Consider the following 18,117-nt stretch of genomic DNA (forward strand, 5'->3'; position numbering starts at 1 on the left):
CCATGCATGTCCCCGAGGCGAGGGTCTGGCCGGCTTCAGTCCCCGCAAATTTGCGGGTTTGCAGCAACGCCGCCTCCAGCTCTGCCTTTTAGCGAGGGACGTGAGTGCATGCCGAGCCTGTGCCATGCGTCGGTAAAAGGAAAAAAGGGCCAACCCGGGGGGGAGCAGCGCCTCGGCTCGTTTTCCACCTTGGGCCAGCCCATCCGCTCATTTCGGGCCACGACTGGAAGGGCATGGTATCACGGGTATTGTTGCCCGGGCGCGATGTTGATGTACGTGGCGACGCCACTGGGCTGCCACGTCTTTCCGTCCTACGGCCTCGGTGACCACCGCTGCAACGTCAGATTGACTCGGCAGCTTTGATAACGCGTTCGTCGGCCGCTCGTAATCAACGGCATGAGTCCAGAGCAGATGGAAGGTTCGGGCCCATGGCGAGATGCGACACAAGCCGGAGTCGCCACGCGTGCACTTGTGCCTCGGATTTCTGCCTCCACGCCGGCTGAACTCCCTTCGCCGTGGAGCTTTCACGTCGAGCTCTCGTTCGAGATCCACATGCTGACGTTTCATCCTTGACATGATTATGCTTGTTCACAGCTTGCATCTCTCAAGCGAAAGCTTGCTGTCAACGTGATGCAGCCGTCAAAGATATGTGCTCAAACTAAAGCCATCCTGGGGCTTGCTTCCTTCCTATGGACGCCGCTTCCGCCAAAGCCTTTCGAAGCACCGCAGGATGTTGGGGATGCAAGCTAAAACGGAAGAAGTGTGACGAGCGGCATCCGACCTGTGAGGCGTGCACGTTACTGGAAATCACCTGTCACTATGGCCCGGACAGGCCGCAATGGCTCGACGGCGGCGTCAAGCAGGGGAATATGCTGCTGAGCGTGAAACGGGAAGTCCGGCAAAATGCTCCATACCGTCTGGTCAAGCGTAAGAATGAGGTTGCACCCACTCTGCCCGCTGTGAATCACACTGAGCCGGCCGCGACCAAACGTACGGCAACAAGTCCCGGTCACCGTCCTGCAACTTGCAGGCTTGCGTACAAGGATGCCGGTGCAGAGGAAGGGTTCGAACAACCAGACACCATGCTTCTCATGTTCTACCTCGAGCACGTCTTCTCCTTCTTATTCCCGTTCTACCGACCTCTGCCGACCGATGGCGGGAAAGCGTGGGTGCTCGATATGATACTGAATAGGCCGGTGCTACGGCGCGCCGCTTTGTGCCAAAGTGCTTACTACTTCGCGGTCATGAACGGCACAAGCGACGATGTTGCAGTTGGGAATGCAGTGCTGGCACGCATGAGCTCCCGTTGGCGAGTTCCGAAGAAGCTGCTTTTCGATTCTCCGCCGCTCTCTTACTGTTCGATGACATTATTGCGAGCACGGCTACCCAAGCAGGACCGAGGCTGCATGAGCTCCATCGCGGGCTCCTTACGAGCAAGGAGCTCTGCCCCACCCATATGTTTGGAGAGTGTTGTGGGCTGTCACTACTTGATCCTGCTCCAACTTGGCGACATCTCTACCCTTGATGCGTGGAAGAAGCGAGGGACCGAGGCCGGCAGCCTCGACGTGATGGCGCTGGTGCAACGCGCTACTACAGCCATCAAATCTTCGTTACTCACCCAGCTCATGCGGTTGGGGGCCGAGCGCGGAGTGCTGAATGTTTCCCTTGCTTCCATCCTCCTATCTCCGTCGCTTAACGCCGTCGGACAATCACGCGTGTGTGTACCCTACTTCTTGTTCTGGCCTTCGATGTAACTGATGATCAGTGGAAGGACGTACGTAGAATGAGAGATGACGGCTCTTAAAGTTTAGATGGACCCACAAGCCGCGCGCGAGGAGTTGCGCGCCAGCATGTGAGCATGTGTTGCACGTCCGTTCGTCTCTACAAGCATCGCTGCTATGCTTGACCTACATCCATTGACGTTCACGTGTTCCTGCGCGATACCTGTTCGCTAGGCACGATTTCTGTCGACTCTGGGTGAGTCGTTGACGAGAAGGCCTAGCCTTGCGCTGCTGTCTTCTGCGTTTCCTTCCTCTGTCCCGTCCTTAGCCTTGCACACCGAGGAGACGCACTTTTGGCCTCTGCGAGCCGCAGTGAATGTGCTGTACAACTAGCTCGACTCCAAAGAGTGGAATTTCCGCCCTGTTGGTGGAGCCATCCATCCTGGGCGATCGTCAGAGCCGCGCGGGATGTCTGAGGCCCTGTCACCAGCACCATGAACATACACTGTAGCGCAGGACTTAAGGCGAACTGCCCCCCTAATGCCGTGCAAAATCCGTGACCTGGCAGCCATACGCATAAGCAAGCCATTGGTACTGCAAGTCGTTCGGCATATATAAAAGGGGTGGAACGGCGGCTCAAGATGTTCGTCTCTGGCAGATACGACCATGGCCTCCACAAGTCAGCTATCCGCCACCATGAAAGCCCTCGTCCTCCGCTCCACCGCCGAGCCTCCTTCAGTCGAAGACCTCCCGATCCCATCGCCCACTTACGGCACCGCCGTCATCCGCATCCTCGCCGCCGCCACCACGAACTTCATGAAACCCGTCTACACCGGCGGTCGACCCTTCTCAATCCCGAGTCCAATGGTTCCAGGCACCTCGGCAATCGGTCGGGTGGTGAGCGTCGGGCCAGACTGCACTCGCGCGAAAGAAGGCGACCTCGTGTTCTTCGACTGCGTGATCCGTTCTCGCGACAGCCCCGCCGACACCTATCTGTCCGCCGTCCCCTTTACTCTTTCCGAAAGTGCAAAGAAGTTGAGGGAGCATTTCGGCAACGGGTCCTTTGCGGAGTATTGCCGGACTCCGCTGGAAAACTTGCACGTGTTGAACGAGACCAGGCTGCTCGGCGATGCCGCACACGGAGGCCTAGGCTACAAAGTCGAGCAGCTCGCGTTAGCAGCGCTACTCCTCGTGCCCTTCGGCGGGCTGAAGGCCGTCAACCTCCAAGCCGGCGAAACCGTGCTCGTCGCTCCAGCGACTGGCAGCTTCGGCGGCTGCGGCGTGCTCTGCGCTCAAGCCATGGGCGCCCGGGTGATTGCAATGGGCCGAGACGAGCAGCTCTTGGCGGCCCTGAAGACCCACGTGCCATTTCCCGAGCGTCTGCATACCGTGCAGATCACCGGCAATGTCCAGGACGAAGTGGCTGCGTTGACAGAGATAGGCGGCATTGACGCTCTGCTCGAGATTGGGCCGCCGCAGGCTTCTCGCAGCACGCACATCCAATCCGCCATCCTGGCGCTGAAGCATGGGGCTCGAATCAGCTTCATGGGCGGGTATCGCGATGGTGAGGCCTCTGGACGTCGATGGCGAAGAACGTATGTGCTGACGATAAGATTTGCGTAGATGTGTCGATTCCGTATGGGTGGATTATGAACCATGGCATCCGCGTTCAAGGGACGTACATGTATCAGCGTACTGATGTGGACGATCTCTTCAAGCTGGTGGAGACGGGCTCGCTGGATCTGAATGCGGGCGAGCTCAATGGGATTTATCCGCTCGAGCAGTGGAAGGAAGCGTGGGATGGGGCTGCCAGTGCCAGGGGCCTTGCAAAACTGACTGTGATCAAACCTTGAAATGTACGCGCAAGGCGTAGAAGACAGACCAGCTAATTCATCAAATCCTCGCTCGAGAACATCGCCCTCCACCGTGAGCCAAATATGTACATGAGCACGGGAAGTACGCTGCAGAGAGCAGCGAGTCCCGCGAGAATGGTATTGCCCCAGCCCTGGCCCAAAGCCTTGAACAGAGGCGGTCCAGCAAGGGGCAAGATGGCTCCGCCGACGGACCGCGCCATCGTCACGGCTGCTAGTGCCGAGGCGGAGAAGGTGTCGAAGGAGTCGATCATGTACGTTGTCACGCTGAGTTGGACGGTGGTGATTCCTAGACCGGCCACGCCGCTGCCGATAATGGGGACGATCCAGGAGTTTCGTCGCTCGAGTGTCCAGCCGTACCATAGCGTCCCGATGACGACGATCTGGATCTATGTTAGCAAGACCTCTTCTCTGTTACCGCACTGCGAAGTGGACTCACCGGCATTGCAGCAATGGTCGCCGGCAACCTGAACTCCGGCTCTGTCTCGCCTCCATGTCTCTTCGTCAATGCCGCCATGATTCTATCATTCGTCAAGCCAAACAACACCGACGCAGCAACGAACCCCAGGGCAAGGCCGAGATACATTGTCCCCGATTGGCCGGAGCTGACGTGGTAGACTTGCTGCACTGTCCTGCTCAGCTCCGTCAGGAAGACATTCAACAGTCCGATGACGACGAAGATCAAGATGCAGCCGGCAAAGACGACCGGGGATCGGACGAGCATTTGCACGGGTCGCATGAGAGCGTCCTTGAGCACGCTGGCAAGACCGCCTGCCGCGTCTTCTCCTGGCCCACCCTTTGAGCCCAACTTGCGTTGCAAGGTCTGATGATGCGTCTCACGGAGGATGAACACGCAGCAAATGAGCGCGAGAGCTGCCTGTATACAGGTTAGACTCATGATGTAGAGACGGTACACTTCCCTGGGAGCAAGGCACGCACCAGGATGCAGACAATCCAGAACACCCATCTCCAAACCAGATAGGCTCCGATTAGGCCGCCAATGGGTGGTCCTACGACGGCCGAGATGATTTGACCAGCCTGGTAGATGGACATTGCTTTCGCCCAGTCAGCCAGTAACAAATTAACATCGGCGAAGATCGCATACCTCGACCTCTTTCCTCCACCACAAAAAGGTCTCCAACGACAGCGCCTCCAATCGCCACAGGAGCAGCGCCAAAACTTCCAGCAAGAAAGCGAAATGCCACGAGCATCTCAATATTCTGGGCCAGGCCACATCTGCGCACTGGGTGAGCACCGTATCGTGCACGCGAAAGCAGGAGCGGCTCACCCGAGGGTCATGCAGAGGAAAGCGACCAGGCATAAGCGATACACTGGCGCTCGACCGTATACCTCAGTTAACGGCCCGAAGAGGAGCGGGCCCAATGCGAAGCCCAAGATGTAGATTGTGAGAGAAAAGGTTGCGAGCGTATCGTTGGTGGTGTTCAAGTCTTCTTCTGCGTCCGTGAGATTCTTGCAGGGAGTGTTAGTAGACGTCCACAATCCGTACGGCCAATGTAATGCCAGAGCAGTGTCTTACCGGCGCATACATGAAGTTCGGCATGGTCCTATGAACATCAGCATCGTATCGTGATCGGAGGGAGGCATGGACGTCGGTGTCCTACGTGAGAAACTCGATAAAGCTGACGAGGATGACCAGCGTCCATTTGTACCATCGTTTCCAGTTCTGCGGATTATTCACTTCGTCGCTTTCCCATTCATTGCCGGAAGATTGACTCGCCGCATCGCCAGTAGTGGTGGCATTACCGTGCTCGGCATCGTGGCGATTGCGCTGCAAGAGCGGAGTTTTCGAGTTGGCCTGCTGCTCTCGCGCATCCCTTTGTCCATCTGCAGCATTGGCCATTCGAAGTACTGCGAAGTCGACGCTTTCACTCTATTGTAGCTCCGGGGATCCCCGCAGTTCATGAGATGATGCATGAGTCTTGGAGACGCGGCTATGCACCGACGTTGAGCGGGCAGGCCAGCTTAACTGCTTTGGGACAGTGCGGAAGCTTCTTTACCGCAAGGCATTATCGATGGATGCGTCTCGCCTCTTCACGTCGCCTTTCTTTCTTCTGTATCCTCTCACACATAGCAGTCGATCTACAGCTACCGCAACAGGACACAAGACGACCCAGCTACTCCCGCTGCATCAGCCCCTGAATCCACGTGACCGCATCCCGGTACGTCTCGGCGCTTTTCAAAAAGTAATATGAGCCGGCGATACTCGCCTGGCTCATATCCACTCCCTCTGCTTCCAAACACTTGGCCGTGATCCAGAAATTCTCGGCCGTGGGGCGGTAATGTCCGCTGTGGGGTGAGAGGCTGCGAAGCTGGCCGTCTTGGATGGAGATGAGGCCGGCGGAAAGGACACGGGAGCCCTGCAGGAAGGAGGAGTGTTGGAAAGTGCCTGACTCCTTGACGCCGGCGTAGATGCGGAAGCGGGTGTCGATGACGAAGATCCAGCTGGCTTTGTCTTGATTCATCTCGATCAGTTTGGCCAGCGGGGCGGGGATCGTTTGTCCAGCTGATTGTATGATGCCTCTTGCGTTGTGCAAGTCGTCCGTCATATGGTTGTGCGTCTCGGTCTCCGTTTTATCGTTATCGTCATTGGGAGCGGAAGTCGTGACCTTCTCTCCATTCTTCGCCCACCGCAACAAGCCATCATCCCCCACTTCAACCATGTACTCATAACGCTCTTCTCGCGTGAGATAGCTCAGCTGCTGCTTCTCCAACTTCTCTCGCGGGCACTCTTCAAGGTCCTCGCCTTTCCCATCTCCCTCATCCAGCCAATAGAAGAAGTTCTCCTGCGTGTCGGCGTTTTGCCAGGCGGCGTGATATTTGGTCAGATTCGAGCCGTATCGGTGCTTCTTGTCTACCAGTTCAAGCCAATACTCCAACCCCATGACCTTGGAGTACTCCGAGTGGCCTTTTTCCGAACGTAATCGCTTCTTCCAGTACTCAAACTTGCCTGAAGACTCATCTGCTGTGTCGTTGTCGTCATCGTTCTTGGAGTCACCCGCCCGAGATGCCACTCCAAACACCTTCTTCCACTTGGTCGATGACGAGCCGTTATGGCCCTCTCTCGGCCCAGCAGACGTCAAATTGTGGAATTGCACTATACGATGGTGTAAGCCGATCAAACATGACAGGGTGCAGGGAGGAGATATTCACCATCCTTCAACACCTCGCGCCACCTTCCAGCCGCACTCATTCCACATCCATTCATCTCCCTTCGACTCCGATAGCCACGGTAGTTGCGCTGCAGACGAGCCAGGATTAGAATCGAACGAGCGGATGTTGCCCAGACTTTTTGATTGTACGCACTTGAATCGTCTTCGCAGCAGCATTTGTTTCTTCTTGGTCTAACCCTTGCTCGGGGTCCTTGTCTTCGGCGGAGCCATCTTTCGACGCCATGGCTCAGAGGCGTTGTTGTTGCGGTTTGCTTGTGCTAAAAGCGATTTTGGTTGATTGAAAAGTGAGGTATTACGGGAGAACGGCCTGGGTCATTACCCTACAATTTGCCACATTGAAGAAAACAGACACATTGGAGCGTGGACACCGCATGGTATAATATTGTTCAATCCTCCCAGCTGACAAGGTACCTTATCGATCTACGGCCAACAAAATTCATGGCTGGTAGTCGCATCAATGACGTAGAGGCGCATGTTGTGGAGTTCGAACTCAAGCCCACAGCCTGATGCGATTGCAACCAAATAGACGTTCATGGCCTACCGCCACCATGCCGATAATGATGCACCGAGTGCCTTCTGCCTTACTTTTGATTGTGCCTGTTGCCTGTACCGTTCATCCCGAAGCAGCATACATTCTGCAATGTTGCAATGTCCGAGCGAATATCGACCATTCCCTTCCTTTCAACCAAGTACGGTGAGATCTCCATCGTCAAAGACCTTTCAATCAGTCTTGACTTCCGACGGCTCATTGCTCCCACCTTATCCCCTCACTCATTGGATGCGCTCTCATCGGTCTTCGCGCCCCGACTCTCCCCACCCGCACCAGCTTCAAGCCTTGCCTCGACCTCTTCCTCGGCTACCTCCTCTCCCTTCCGCAGTTCCTCTCGATACGAATTGTACGGCCCCGGAGCCGGAAAGCCAAGCCCAAAAGTCCCACGCGCGGCATCCTGCAAATTACCCCTCGCCAACTCCGCCAGCTCCAACCGTCGCCGCCTCGACGCCTCCGTTTCCGTCTGCACATCCCGCTCTTGATCTGCTTTGATCAACTCTTGCACCTCCTGGTCCGCTTCCACCGCTTTGTTCAGCCGCCACACGGTCGAGAAGAAGGCCAAGGGTATGAGGATGGTTTCCCACGCGAAGAGAACGGGCAAGTTGACGTCGAGCGAGTTGTTCGCGCCGCCGCTCATGATGGTGATCTCCAGCTGGTACACATTGCGCGAGGGCAGCGCGTATCCCCATCTGTAGAAGCCCGGGCTCAGGTCGAAGGGCAACACGGCGGAGGAGACGTTGGCGATGATGAAGGTGATGATGAAGAGCGGGAGGAGTTTCTGAGGGAGGAAGGTGGTGGCGATTTCCATGACGAGGAAGATGACGTGCAGGCCGAGCCAGAAGGCCATCCAGAGGAGGACGACTTGGGCGCCGGAGAAGGTGGTGTTGCCGCGGTAGGCGTAGATGTTGAGCGCGACGAGCAGGCTGCCGACGAAGGTATACACGAGGCTGATGAGGATGCGCATGATTACGTAGTGCTTGATGGGCAGTTTGGAATCGAGCTGCCAGTCGCGGAGGAGGGTGTTGAAGGCCATGAGGAAGAAGAATTGCATGAGGATGGTGAAGACCTGTCCGACGGTGTTGTAGAACACTTCCACCCCGTCGTTCAGCGGCTTGATGTTGTGGACGGTCGATCCGATGGGGTTGAGTGCCACCGCTAGCGAGGCGGTGTGGTCGTGTGGGATGGAAGTCAAGGCTTTCGTCCCATTGATCTCGTCCCACACCAATCTCGACGTGATGACCAGCTCTTCCAGATCCGCCATCACGTACGCATCGGCAAAGTCGGGATACCGAGCCTGATTGTACACCGCGCCGATGGCTCCGGAGTTGTTGTAGGACTGGGCAGTGGTGTTATCAGCAAGGGCGGCAGCCAGACGATCGGAAGCGCCGGAGAAGACGTAAACGCCGGCCCAGATGTTGCCGCCCTGGAACACTCGGTCGTAGATGGAATCCGGAGTGGGATACTCCGACGCGTCGTGCCATTCTAGTCCGATGAACCCCGGGCCTTCCAAAAGATGGTACGCTTCCTGCATCGACTGACCGACGATGCCGCCGTCATAGTCCACTGCTATGGTGCGAAGGTTGTGCGCGCTCGAGGTCGAGTGGAAGGCCACCCCGTAAATGTACGCTTGCAAGCCGATGAAGAGCGTTTGAATGATGAAGAAAGGCACGAGGAGGGAGATGAAGATTTTGCGACGCTTTCCGTCCCAGTAGCTGTCCCTTGTTGCATGATGGCGATAACGCTTGTCCAACGTCTTGTTTGTGGGAGAGAACCTCGACCACTTGACCATTTTGGAGCGGTGTTGATCTGTGCACCGAGAAGAGCGAAGGTGGGAAGAGGAAGAGTCGAAAGGCAGGGAAAGGGAAAAAACTGAAAGTACCTGATCCGACCACCACAGAGGCTCCCGCGCACTTCCTGAAACTCCTCATATCCTTTGTTGGGATGTCGTATGAGGCATGCATCGACACAGGTACCGTAAGGTATCTACTGTAGCCTCAGCCGTGCACTGGACTCAGGCTGACAACTCGGCTGACTTGCCAATCACCGCTCCGCTGTGGTTCGCGGCGACGCTACGGCTGCATACCGCAATAGGCAACGTCTATAAAAGCGAAGCCGGACGACTTAGGGTCAAATCACTCAGCTCCCTAGCGCATACACACTCGCGCGGCATGAATTCGGTCTTGAACAACGACAGAAAGTGGCGCCCCAGAGCCCTGAAGGGGGTTAAAAACCAGTCCAGAAGCCACTTCGAGGTGCAATCTAGAGCCCTATCAGTTTTGGAAAATCGATTGCATATATTTTGCCGGTGAAATCAATCGTTGAAGAGCATCACTTGCCAAAATCCGAGAAAACGCCGGGTCTAGTGGGATCGCCGCTGTGCACATACGGAAGCGTCTGACCCTAATAGACCCTCTGGGAAGCGTGAAGGGCGTGAAAAAGCGAATGATCAGCGGAAGTCGCTCCTTCTATAGCTGCTTACCCAATCGAATTCGCTTATTAGGCTGCCTTGCGCATGTATACTGGAAGTGGTGCAAATTCCAGCAGCACTCGTGAGTCTTCCATCGTTTCCACCGTGCTTCCTTGACCGCCGTGTCGCTGCAGCAGATTGTGGGCTTTTCGGCGGTTGGCGATCTCGTCCTGGACATAGCGGTGGCTGCGGTCCATCGCTGTTGTATGCAACGTTTTACGGTCCGCTACGGATAGCTTGGATTACCGACCGAGCAGAGAGGCGATGTCCGACAGGGGAGATTCAATGATGTGGAAAGAAGATACACTTGAGTCCTGTTGTGATCCATATGCCTCCCTTACTGCGGTCAAGTAGAGCTTGCGACCCGTGTCGAGCGATCAAGGTGAAGGTACGTGTGAAAAGCGACAACACAGTTGCTTACCTACCTAGGTGCCTGAGCTTTCGGAGCTCAAGCCCGCTTCCCAATGGACCGCAATCTGCTGACTCATTCGTCGTCTTCGCACAGTGCGATGGCGTATATCCAACCTGCGATCGATGCGCGACCCGCGGCCTTGTTTGCACCGGCCTGGACAGCTTCTCTAGCGGCAACTCCATCTTCCGCAACCAGAACGAAGCCGCCCGTCGCGGCTCAGAACGAGCGCGTCGTGGCAGTCGACGGAGCCAGCGGTTACAGCACGTGGAGTTGGATATAGAAGCGGCAAGTGTAGCCTCCGCTACTTCTGCTCCTGCCGCCACGACCGATGCCGATGGTACTGCGCCTAACGAGGGTCCCGAAGGTGCACACAACCAGGGGCCACCCCATGCTTGGCCCCACGAGGAAGCCGTCACCGCCATTCCCGAGCCACCGCGTACAGATGCGGCAAGCCAAGCGGTCCACCGGTTTTTCGACGATTGGCTCCTTCTCAAGCGCCATGATTCATCGTCGGAAGGACACGAATACGAACTTCCCAGGCTGTATTCAGCCACCGCCCCGGGCTCAATCCTCAGCCGCGCCCTCAAAGCTCTGGCATTCGCGCATGTGAGCCGTCGCGGCTTGATCCACGACTCGCCGAGCGCATTGCACTACTATGGCGAGGCGTTGAGCGGGTTGCGAGATTTGACGGGCAACGCCCGGGCGTTTGCTGGCGATGACACGCTGGTTTCTTTGCTGCTAGTGGATACGTTTGAGGTGTGTTGGACCGTGATGCGACCCTGTATCCGCGCGAGGCCCCTTTTCGAGCAGGTTCGCTGACTTGGTGTGACTAGTCGACTTTTCTCGGGCGCAAGGAACCTTTGGGATCGCACAGCGCGGCCATTCTGCATAGCTTGCGCGTGCGTGCAGACGAGCAGCTGTGTGGTACCATGCGCCCGGGCTTCCGGAATAGCGCTCACCTTCGTCTTCAAGCGCGGCAGCTTGCACTCGGTGAAGACTCGACACCGACGCAGGATGCTTGGCACGCCTGTCTGAGCTCCGGCGATCCTGGGCTGGCGGCCTCGGCGAAGATCCACGACATGACCCGTTTCTGTACGAGCGTGCGGAAATTCAATCGAGTCACCGGTGTAGATCCAGTAACGAAAGGAGCCTGCGCCAAGCGATTGCTGGGCCAGGGGCTGTATCTGGCGGAGTCGATTGAGGAGCTAGAGAAGCAGTTCCCCGCCGCATGGAGACCACAAGAAGACACGACCGCACTGCACAAAATTCTTTCGCTGCCGCTTCCGCAACTTCGAGGCGCAGCGGGTTGGCAGAAGCGCGTGTTCCGCACCTTCTGGTACCGGTCGCAGTGGCATTTGTACTGCGCGGGCGAGCTGATGGTGCGCGAGGCCATCGTCGAGCTCCTCAGTTTCCTGAGCTTGTCAACACTGGAGAGGAAAGTCAGCACAGCGCAGATGGCGGAGATTCGCAGCCAGCAAGACCGAATTCAGACGTCGTGTCGGAGCATGCTGCTCTCCGTGCAGCAACTGGCTGGACTGGTGGGCCCGGACGACTCTCCCATCCGAGCATCGCCGCAGGGCTACATGATGCTCAAGATGCTCGCCTTCGTAGCCATGACGGTTGTATCCAAGTCTAAATCGGCGTTGGAAGACCAGCGACGGGCGAGCGAGCAGATCGCGCGGGGTTTATATCCATCGCAGGCTTGATCGGTGGCATTGCACTCAGGCCGCGTGACTTGCTCTGCGTGGCAGGTGATTTCTCTCGGCTGACCGGTGGATGCGGGAGTCGTTGCGCCATCTCGCTACCGTCCATATAGCATACATGTAGATAGGAAGATATATAGAGTGGTTGTATGTCTTACCCCGCGGATCAAAATGCGGAGTACGCGTTTCAGACGCGCCGCCAAAGCTAAATTAGGCGCGGCCTCCAATTATAGTTTCTTGGTTCGGCGCCTGACAACTCTCCGACTGTCAGTGTGACGGGAAACGGTGAAACACGAAAGCCCATGACGATCGCCGGGTGTCACGGTAGATATCGTGGCCTTTCCTCTAGTTTGCTCTCTTCCAAGGGCGTGGAATAGGGTGTCCTTTCGTCCGCACCACCCTCAATGGCATCTTGCTCCTGATCGACCGTACCTTCCCAACTACTAATCCATGTGACGCTCCTTCCGGGCAACCTCATCGAGTCAGTGCACGCCAACCCTGCAGGTGCAATTACCTCACGTTACACCACAACCACACACGCGGTAGGAGCCTAGGGGCGAGGCTGTAGGGGGAAAGGATGGCCGCTCTCAGCACCGCCGACAAGCTTCCAGAGCGCGCCGACTACTCCGTCTCCCATCGCCCCCCGCCCGCCATCCCCTCCGTGCCGTATTCATCGATCCAAGCTGCGGCGCCTGCAAACGACTCCGACGCCGCAAGTGCGCGAAAGCCGCGATCACGGGCCAACAGCTTCACCCAGCAGATCTTCCGCCTGCGCTCGTCCTCCAACTCCCGCTCCCAGTCGCAACACCACCTTCCTTCCCCACCCCCGCCTGACAACGACGCACCGCCCTTGCCGACTGCGTATCTCTCCCCCCAGCTCACCCCGCAAACATCCCCCGAAACAGGAAGGAAGAGCTCGTTCAGCGCTGCGCGCAAGGTGTCTGTGGAAGGAAGGAGTATGCTTCGGAAAGTACGAGCACATCCCACATCTATGGCAAGCGAAGGTGATTTCTGACATTCGCAACAGACTAGCAGGATGCGCAAGGCGGAGGAGGAGCGGCTGGAGATGGAACGCAAGGCCCGCATGAGTCAACCCGCGCCCTCCTTGCCTCGCCCCGAGCCTCTCCCCGGCATCGACACGTTTGGTGGTGAAGACGCTCCACCTCTCTCCCCTCGCTCCCCTCGTCAACCCGCTTCTCCCTCCAGACCCACCAACTTCTCCCGACCGGCCTTCGCCATGCATTCGTCCACCCCCTCCTCCCTCCACTCGTCCAGCTCGCCGGCGTATGCCCTCGCTCGATCCGGCCAGCTCTCTTCCTCCTCACCGTCATCCGACCCCCGAGCCAGGGCTAATGGCGAGTACGTTGTTGACAACCCCATGGCCCGCACCGAGAGCATGACCCATCGCGGCCGCTATTCCTACGCCAGCTCAGTTGTCAGTGGTAACGTGAGCAGCCCCCGCAGGATCCGACGACGGAAAGACCCCGTCTCCTTCAAGTGAGTGACCGACCTTCTCCTGCACATCTGCACAGCTGACCGGTTCTGCTCTCCAGCATCCTCATCATAGGTGCTAAGAACAGCGGCAAAACTTCCTTCATCTTGCTCCTGCGCCACGCCCTCACATCCCCGCCAGCCCGTGGCCCCTCATCTCCCGACCCAACGCTCGGCCACTCCGTCGCCAAATCTTCCTTCACTCCTCACTATCTCGAGTCCGACATTGACGGTGAACGTATTGGTGTCACCATCTGGGACTCCGCCGGCCTCGAGAAGAATATTGTCGATCTGCAACTCCGCGAAATGACGGCTTTCGTAGAGTCGAAGTTTGAAGAGACCTTTGCTGAAGAGCAGAAGGTGGTGAGGAGCACGGGGGTGAGGGACACTCACATCCACTGCGTCTTTCTCGTCCTTGATCCCATCCGACTGGATGCGACCCTCGCCGCGTCTACCACCCCGCAATCCAATGGTGCCAACAGGATTGGTCTGGATGACGATCTCGATTTACAAGTCCTCCGTGCCTTGTGGGGCAAGACCACCGTCATCCCGGTCATCTCCAAGGCAGACACCCTTACCGTTGGACACGTGGCGTTCCTGAAGCGCGCCGTATGGGACACGATCAAAGGAGCGGGGCTCGACCCTCTCGAAGCGCTCGAAGTCGACGATGATCTCCTGGAAGAAGACGAGGAAGAAAACGAGAAGCCAACCCCCGGGAGTGAGGGAGTCGACAGCGCCATCGACGGCAGCTCCAGCGACAGCGAAACCTCGCCCGCGTCGAAATTCAAGAAACTTCCCCTCTCCCACAAACGCCAATCCTCACTCTCCGCCAACATCAAATCCAGCGACGACGAGTTGCCTTACATTCCCATGTCCATCATCTCCCCCGACCCCTACGACGGTTCACCTTCCAAGTCGAATCCTCACCTCAACGGCAGCAACATCAGCAACAACAAAATCGGCCGCCGCTTCCCCTGGGGCTTCGCAGACCCCTACGACCCCACCCACTGCGACTTCCCGCGCCTCCGCGACAGCATCTTCAACGAGTGGCGCACCGAACTCCGCGATCTCAGCCGCACCAAGTGGTACGAGAGCTGGCGCACCTCGCGCCTGAAGAGCCTACCGCCCCCGACCGGGCAACAGCAGAGGGTGAAGGGGGGCGTGACGCCCGTTGCTGCTGTGCCGAGGGAGGGGCTGACGAGTCGTGCCTTCTCGGGGGAGGGGGTGGGCGGGTCTATGCCGAGGATTGTTTCTGGTGGGGCGGGGTTGGGATTGTCCAAGGCGGAGAGGGTGTTGGGGAGTTGATGGCCTCATTCCTGAGTCACGTGTGTCTTGGGCAAGGGCAAATTGGCTAGCATGAGAGATATGGGTTGCATGATGACGTGCGAAGGGGACGGGAGACGGACGTGAGCGAGTGGATCGACTAATGAGGCTTTAATGATCGACGATGGTGTTCAACAGGGGAAAATCAGCGAAGGGCAGGACTCCTTCTCTGGGAAGCGACTCTGGCGGTAACGCGAGGCAGTCGCTTTTCTCCTTCCTCTCGTATGGGCTTTGCTTTGCTTTGCTTTGCTTTGCTTTGCTTTGATTGGATGGCATGTCTTTTAGCGGCGTAGCGATACCCGATATCAGCGTTCTCTGTCTTGCGAGAGTGTATGGACTTTCATATCTTCGGTGTGGACAGGTGGGTTTCATCAGAACTCCATTCAATCGCCAGCCTGGCACACGCACATAGAATTAGAGAGGAAGCGAACCACCGCTGTGTAGGTCTAAGAATCTCGGAGCAGAGAGTCGCTCTATACTTCTACATCCGTCCTCCTATTCACAAGCTTCTCTTTCTACACATCCTCCCCTACTCAATACTGGCTAGAAGCCTGCTGGCACGCCTTCAGCTGATCCAAATACCACCCGCAGATCGTCAAGTTCCCGCCATTCTGATCCATGCACTGCCGGAAGTTCGCCACCTGCGCGCCGCACGCCGCACCCTGGCTCTGCTGCTGGTACGAAGTGTTGTACGGATCTTGCTGCTGCGAGAGGGCCTGCTCCTGCTGCTGCTCCGGAGCGGCGGCGCTGCTACCCCCGCCGAAGAAGCCGCCTAGTGCGTGGCCGATGGAGGAGCCGACTGCTACACCACTATTACACGAAGCAACGTCAGCTTTCAGCTCTCCCGAGTTGGAAATGGGGATGTGGGGGACTCACGCGGCGGTGCTGGCCATTTGTCCAAACAATCCGGAGCCCTGGCTTTGCTGTTGGCCTGGACGCGCGCCCGGCTGTTGCGTTGCGGGCGGGTAGGCGGCGCTCGAGGCCGGACGGGTTTGTTGCTGCTGTGGCGGAGGAGCGGGGCGGGCTGGCGCGGCGGTGGGACGGGAGGGGGCCCTTGCTGGGCCGCGGGATTGGCGAGGCATTGTTTTGGAGGTGATGTGGTTGTGCGTGAGGTGTTTGGTAGCCGGATGCGCGGTGTTGATGGACGTAGGTTGGAGAGTGAGTCGAGTGTTTCGAGAAGAGTCGAAGGGAGTTAACGTTACCTAAGCTTTAGAGAGGTCCAAGCTTCCATATCGGCAATTTGCAACACGTGCCGGCGGCCGAACGCTGCACTGCAGGTTCATCGACTTCCTTGCATGCATCTCCTTCCGCGTATTGTCAAGTTGGAAGATCGGGAAGGATGCGAGACTTGTGCATGAGTAGGCGATGACGCTATGATGCTCGCCAACCCGACTTGCCCGCTCGTGGACGATGAACGCCGGCAATGGCGCACCACCGCCGCCAGCAGCGCGCCGCGAGGGAGCAGAGGATGCTTTGGCGAAATCGAAAAGGCATGAGAATGCATCCACCGGCACGTATGCGGCAACAATGCGGGCGCTCAGTGCGAGGATGTTCGCCTTCTACTTCCGTGCTCCCGTGAAGGCCTTCTTTCGGGCTCGGGTGGATTACATGGGGTATGCGCGCGCGATCAACCCGCGAGTCCAAGCTGGAGAAAACTGGTCCTGGCGCTTGACATCTCCGGCCATTCTGGCGCATGCGGTCAAGACTCACGGCTGGGGCTTCATTCCGAATCAACTGCTACCCCCACTACTCGCAAATACCGCGGTGGGAGCCGTCTTGTACACATCCTATCTTAATGTGTTAGGCCTGTTGCATGAGCCCTCTTCCCGACCAACGAAGCGAGTGTACCCCCCGCCGCCGATTAGCACCGCTTTTAGTGCCGGTTTCATCGCCGGTTCGATCCAGAGTCTCATCGCGGCGCCTCTGGATGCGCTGCAGGTGCGCTTCCAAGCCGCGGAGATGATGGAGGGCAAGTACCGCAATATGTGGCACTATGCTTTGGATAAGACTCGAGACATCGGTCCGCGCGGGGTGTTTGCTGGATGGACTCTGTCGTTCGTTCGCGACGCTTTCGGATTCGGAGTGTTCTTCGCCGCGTTCGAGTACGTCAAGGGGCAATGTTTCTACGGTTTCGTTAGCAACGTCTACGGCTTTTACGACAAGCTGTCGCTGTTCCAACAAAACCGGATTGAGGCGCAGGAAAATTACCGTGGCCGCCGTCCGGAGATCAAACCGCATTACATGCTGGAGCCTACCTTTCTACTTCTCGCAGGGGCAGCGGCATCCATATCACAATCGACCATTCAACACCCCATCACTCGTATCCAAGACGTGCACTACGGCCGATTGGAATGGATCGATTCGCACAGTGCAAGCATCCCGAGAACATCCAGACTCAACACCCTCAAGCTTTATGCCTCGGCGTACCGAAAGACGTTCAAGGAATGTGCTGCTCTCGGGAGGAGAGCGGGAGGTCTAAGGCGGTGGCTATATGCCGACTTTCTTCTGGGCACTCTGCGCCAGGTTCCTAGCACGAGCGCTGGCTTGATTGTTTTTGAGATTCTGAGGAGGAAGTATAGCAAGGACGAGGAGGTGGTGCGGATCCACAAGGACGGCTATGATATCTTGCTGGTATGATTGGGTGTATCGCCTCCGCACATTTCGTCTTCTCGGACGCATTGTCAAGATATGACATTTACACTCCATCAAAACTGCGGCACGGGAGCTCTGCTACTCTTTGGTGCGCCGCCCTCATTCGCCTCAATTGCTTCTTTGACCATCTCACTGTCGAGGTATGCTCGGACCTCCGCCACCTGACCTTCGTCGTCGAAGCGCATACACCAGGCGTACGTATTGTCGAATTTGAATCCTGCTATCCCGTCAGCCGAAGCCGCCCTGCAAGACGAAAATGCAATGTCATGCACAATACACACCATTCTTGCACTCCGCCTTCGCCACCAACTCGACAGTCGCCCACTCCTGCTCCCCGCCGCCAATCACATTCCGCACCATCAGCCTGATCCCCGGATCCTTCATGATTTTCCCCAGTCGCGCAAAAGTCGCTTGTTGGAAGTCCTTGAGACTTGTGTAGTGGCCGGCCAGTGGATGCGTTCCCATCACGGTCCAGTCGACGTTAGGCCGCACGCGAGCAAAGGTGGAGTCGTATTCGCCCGTCTCCATGTGTTTGAAGATGGACGTGATTTCGTCGCGGGTTGGGTAGGGGGCCATTGTTCTGGGTGCTGTTGAAAATAGTCGGTGAGTTGGGATTTGAGATCTGTATATAAGGGACGAAGATCGGCGAAGGACGGTTGGTAGCATTCTCCTGGTCGCCATGTTGGAACGGTCCTTTATATCAACTCTGCGGTATGAATGCTAGGTTCGGCTTCGC

At 57.3% G+C, this 18,117-nt stretch overlaps 9 protein-coding genes across 9 annotated transcripts; 5 read left to right on the forward strand and 4 right to left on the reverse strand.

The window, feature by feature from the left end:
- Positions 1-446: 446 nt before the first annotated feature.
- Positions 447-2,087, forward strand: BDY17DRAFT_177901 (uncharacterized protein). The gene is made up of 2 exons (XM_033729882.1): positions 447-1,717; positions 1,772-2,087. The coding sequence occupies exons 1-2, from the start codon at positions 690-692 to the stop codon at positions 1,785-1,787; spliced, it is 1,044 nt and encodes a 347-aa protein (XP_033588693.1). The 5' UTR covers positions 447-689; the 3' UTR covers positions 1,788-2,087.
- Positions 2,088-2,387: 300 nt separating this feature from the next.
- Positions 2,388-3,574, forward strand: BDY17DRAFT_252964 (alcohol dehydrogenase; the record flags this gene model as incomplete). Its single annotated transcript, XM_033731300.1, has 2 exons — positions 2,388-3,285; positions 3,345-3,574. 2 exons carry the CDS (start codon positions 2,388-2,390, stop codon positions 3,572-3,574), a joined length of 1,128 nt encoding a protein of 375 aa, XP_033588694.1.
- A 32-nt stretch (positions 3,575-3,606) lies between these two features.
- Positions 3,607-5,453, reverse strand: BDY17DRAFT_325614 (major facilitator superfamily domain-containing protein; the record flags this gene model as incomplete). The annotated part of the gene is made up of 7 exons (XM_033737384.1): positions 3,607-3,975; positions 4,032-4,469; positions 4,532-4,647; positions 4,698-4,828; positions 4,881-5,062; positions 5,130-5,157; positions 5,215-5,453. The coding sequence occupies 7 exons, from the start codon at positions 5,451-5,453 to the stop codon at positions 3,607-3,609; spliced, it is 1,503 nt and encodes a 500-aa protein (XP_033588695.1).
- Positions 5,454-7,550: 2,097 nt separating this feature from the next.
- On the reverse strand, positions 7,551-9,122 carry BDY17DRAFT_325616 (uncharacterized protein; the record flags this gene model as incomplete). The annotated part of the gene is made up of 1 exon (XM_033737385.1): positions 7,551-9,122. The coding sequence occupies one exon, from the start codon at positions 9,120-9,122 to the stop codon at positions 7,551-7,553; it is 1,572 nt and encodes a 523-aa protein (XP_033588696.1).
- Positions 9,123-10,264: 1,142 nt separating this feature from the next.
- Positions 10,265-11,918, forward strand: BDY17DRAFT_311702 (uncharacterized protein; the record flags this gene model as incomplete). The annotated part of the gene is made up of 3 exons (XM_033735561.1): positions 10,265-10,314; positions 10,374-10,968; positions 11,046-11,918. 3 exons carry the CDS (start codon positions 10,265-10,267, stop codon positions 11,916-11,918), a joined length of 1,518 nt encoding a protein of 505 aa, XP_033588697.1.
- Positions 11,919-12,181: 263 nt separating this feature from the next.
- BDY17DRAFT_282990 (uncharacterized protein) lies at positions 12,182-14,993 on the forward strand. The gene is made up of 3 exons (XM_033732075.1): positions 12,182-12,885; positions 12,943-13,412; positions 13,469-14,993. Exons 1-3 carry the CDS (start codon positions 12,493-12,495, stop codon positions 14,709-14,711), a joined length of 2,106 nt encoding a protein of 701 aa, XP_033588698.1. The 5' UTR covers positions 12,182-12,492; the 3' UTR covers positions 14,712-14,993.
- BDY17DRAFT_300347 (uncharacterized protein) lies at positions 14,958-15,876 on the reverse strand. Its single transcript, XM_033734043.1, has 2 exons — positions 15,606-15,876; positions 14,958-15,539 (listed from the first exon to the last, which is right to left on the reverse strand). The coding sequence occupies exons 1-2, from the start codon at positions 15,809-15,811 to the stop codon at positions 15,263-15,265; spliced, it is 483 nt and encodes a 160-aa protein (XP_033588699.1). The 5' UTR covers positions 15,812-15,876; the 3' UTR covers positions 14,958-15,262.
- A 380-nt stretch (positions 15,877-16,256) lies between these two features.
- On the forward strand, positions 16,257-17,366 carry BDY17DRAFT_311705 (mitochondrial carrier protein-like protein; the record flags this gene model as incomplete). The annotated part of the gene is made up of 1 exon (XM_033735562.1): positions 16,257-17,366. The coding sequence occupies one exon, from the start codon at positions 16,257-16,259 to the stop codon at positions 17,364-17,366; it is 1,110 nt and encodes a 369-aa protein (XP_033588700.1).
- A 68-nt stretch (positions 17,367-17,434) lies between these two features.
- On the reverse strand, positions 17,435-17,957 carry BDY17DRAFT_325621 (uncharacterized protein; the record flags this gene model as incomplete). The annotated part of the gene is made up of 2 exons (XM_033737386.1): positions 17,435-17,598; positions 17,663-17,957. 2 exons carry the CDS (start codon positions 17,955-17,957, stop codon positions 17,435-17,437), a joined length of 459 nt encoding a protein of 152 aa, XP_033588701.1.
- Positions 17,958-18,117: the final 160 nt, after the last annotated feature.

The sequence above is a fragment of the Neohortaea acidophila genome (genome assembly GCF_010093505.1).
Source record: "Neohortaea acidophila strain CBS 113389 unplaced genomic scaffold BDY17scaffold_7, whole genome shotgun sequence".
In the NCBI taxonomy this organism is placed as follows: Eukaryota; Fungi; Ascomycota; class Dothideomycetes; order Mycosphaerellales; family Teratosphaeriaceae; genus Neohortaea; species Neohortaea acidophila.